At 41.7% G+C, this 2,977-nt stretch overlaps 1 protein-coding gene across 1 annotated transcript; it reads left to right on the top strand.

Annotated features, from left to right (window-relative positions):
* The first annotated feature begins 2,076 nt into the window (after window positions 1–2,076).
* Window positions 2,077–2,706, top strand: LOC110870293. The gene has a single exon (XM_022119481.1). It carries the CDS (start codon window positions 2,077–2,079, stop codon window positions 2,704–2,706), a length of 630 nt encoding a protein of 209 aa, XP_021975173.1.
* The last annotated feature ends 271 nt before the right edge of the window (window positions 2,707–2,977 follow it).

A 2,977-nucleotide genomic window follows, 5' to 3' on the forward strand; every position in this document is an offset into this window, starting at 1 on the left:
GGTTGGTGATTAATACTGACAAAGGTGAATGTTTTTTTAATATTGCTTGACCTATATTTCATATGTAATTCAAGAGGTAAATGATTCTAGGTAGCTGCACATGTATTAGAATTACAAACTGATATGGGCCGAAGTTTTGGTGGGCCGTACATGCTAAGTGGTAATGTGATGTTACTTGCTTTGTGTCAGGTGTATATATAACTTGAATACTCGCTATAACTTGGGTGATAATATGTGCCGAACTTGTTTGTACTTGCATAATAAAGGTATATGATTTATGTGTGAAAGTAACTGACTGTAACTGAAACCATACTAGGATTGGATTGTTCAACTGATAAACAAAGTAATTAATCTTACCGAGCAAACCAAAGGTGAGTTCACTGCTCTTTTTCCAAGCATGCATCCCGGGGAGGGATATCGGGTAACGTTCCAGGGAGGAACGTCAGGTTTTGGGATGTTTGTTATTATTCTCAGTTTCTATCATATAAGACCCCTTACATCTACCGACAGTTGCCGAGGAGGCAACGAGGTTATTAGTTGATAGCGCTATTAGGTTTGGCACCCTCACACCGTACCTGGGAGGACGGGCGTGAACTAATTTCCTTAAAGCATGACCAATGTTTTGATAGAGACATTGGGGTTGGGCAAACACATCTTGTAGCCATTTCGGTAATCGAGTTAATAACAACATCAAATCAACTTGGTAAATTGTTTTGTATATATATCTGGTAAACTAAACTCGGTAACAAAACCTTGAACTCACCAGCATTGTCTGACACACTTGTTTGCATGCTTGTAGGTCGTTAGCTGTTTTGCATTGGAACTTGCTATCTGGAGTAGCTGGAGAAGTTATGGGTCGACTGGGGAAATTAATGCTATTGATTTCTTGATACTATATATTGGTTTTCAAACTATTTAACTTCGTTTAATTTTGCTTCCGCTAAATACTTTGGTTTTCCTTTGAACTTGGATGGTGTTTTATTAATAATCACGAACTTTATTTTAGAAACATGTATGGGTTCTATGTAATTAGTGGCTCATTGCTGGTATGTCACACGCCTATCAGGGATACTCCCTAAGGTGCTGTTTGTTTTTTCAGATGTAAAATGTCTGTAGTCTGCGGACCACATCTGCAGGCATCTGCAAGAGAAGATGTGGCCCAAATGTCTGCAGTCTGCAAGGAGAAGAGGGTTTGTTTTTTTTTCTTCAAAAACAACTTCACACACACACAACACACACACAAGAGTTTTCTCTGCTCTCTCTCTCTACAAACACTCTCTCTCTCTCTACAACCACCACCACCTTCACCACCACCATCACAATCGTCCGCCACCACTCCTCCACCGTTCACCTGCCACCACCACAACCAACAACCACCGCAAACCCTAGCCCCCACTCCAAGAACCCACCGCAAACCCTAGCCCCCTGTCTCCTGCCGCGAAACCACCGCCACCGCCGTCAGATCGAACCACCGCCGTCATCGTTCTCATCGTTCTTTCTTTCTCTATCTCCTGCCGTCATCGTTCAAACCCTAGCCCCCTGTAACAAACCCTAGACCGTCATCGTTCGCAGACTACAAACGAGCAATAGATCGGAACCACCGTCACGGAACCACCTCTCTCTCTCTCTCTCTCACAGATCTCTCTCTCTCACAGCTCTCTCTCTCTCACAGATCTCTCTCTCTCTACGGTCTCTCTCCCTCACAGCTCTCTCTCTCTCTCTCACACAGATCTCTCTCTCTCTCTCTCTCTGCGGTGGTGGTGGCGGAGGTGGTGGTGGCAGGAAGAAGAAGAAGGGTTGGTGGTGTGTGAAGATGTGTGTGAAGATCTTGAAGCAATATTCCATAGTTTTTTTTAAGCAAATAAAGACCCCTTTCAGGTCTTCTTTTTTTTAAAAAACAAACAGTCTTTAACCACTTATGTCTGCCCGCCCGCAGACATAAGCCCTTTGAAGACACTTTAAGCAAAAACAAACACAACCTAAGTGGTATTTTGGGGGTGTGACATTACCGGTGTTTGGAAAGATATCACTTCGGTGGAGACGGGCTTGGCGAAATGAGAGATAGACATTAAGAATATGCTGATAAAAGAAGGTGACGTATGGAAGTGGCGGAATGATCCCTCCGGGTCGTTTTCGGTAAAACAGGTTAGACTTGATATTGAAAATGCCTCTATAGCCGCTAATTCGAATGATGAGGTTTTTCATTGGAATAACTGGGCGCCTCCGAAATCCAACTATTTACTATGGAGGGCGATTATGGGCAAAGTTGCGGCAAAAACCGAGCTGATTCATAGGGGGGTAAGAATTGGAGATTGCTTGTGTCCTCGTTGCGGGTTATCCGACGAATCCCCAGACCATTTATTCGTCTCCTGTCTTTGGTCCCAAAGTGTGTGGTGGAATGTTTTGTCTTGGGTTAGAATTCCTTTTCCATTGAACACGTTCATCTTGAAGGACATGATCGGCTTCCTAAAGCTTCGTCAAGGCGGAGGTGCTTGGAAAAAGATTATTTATATGATAGCGATCGGTACGGTTTGGAGACTATGGAATGCGAGGAATACAATGGCGTTTGAAGGAAAGTTCATCCCTGTCGCCACTATTACGGATCAAATTAAAGAAGACACGTTCCTATGGTTAAGCAATAGATCGAAGATTAAGACGACGAGTTGGGAGAAGTGGAGATCGTTTGATGTATTAGATATGTTGTAAGCAGTTTTGTTTGTTTTCGTTTTTTTTTCTTGTGTTCGGTCTGGATTGTTTGTTTCTCAGCTGCTTGCTGGCTCTTTATATTCATATATAAAGTTTGTTTGCCGTTAAAAAAAAAATTTATATAGATTTCAACTATATTCTTTTAATGTCTAAAATTACAATAAATTTTTATTTAATTTAGCAATAAATTTTTATTAAATTTAGCACATGTGCTCATAATGTTATTTATGTGTATTTTGTATACGCAACAATATATCTGTTTGTCCGTCAA

Source organism: Helianthus annuus, chromosome 8, assembly GCF_002127325.2.
Source record: "Helianthus annuus cultivar XRQ/B chromosome 8, HanXRQr2.0-SUNRISE, whole genome shotgun sequence".
NCBI classification, from domain to species: Eukaryota; Viridiplantae; Streptophyta; class Magnoliopsida; order Asterales; family Asteraceae; genus Helianthus; species Helianthus annuus.

Bases quoted from the DNA above. Each gene is read 5' to 3' on its own strand.
- LOC110870293 (XM_022119481.1), top strand. From the start codon at position 2,077: ATGCTGATAAAAGAAGGTGACGTATGGAAGTGGCGGAATGATCCCTCC.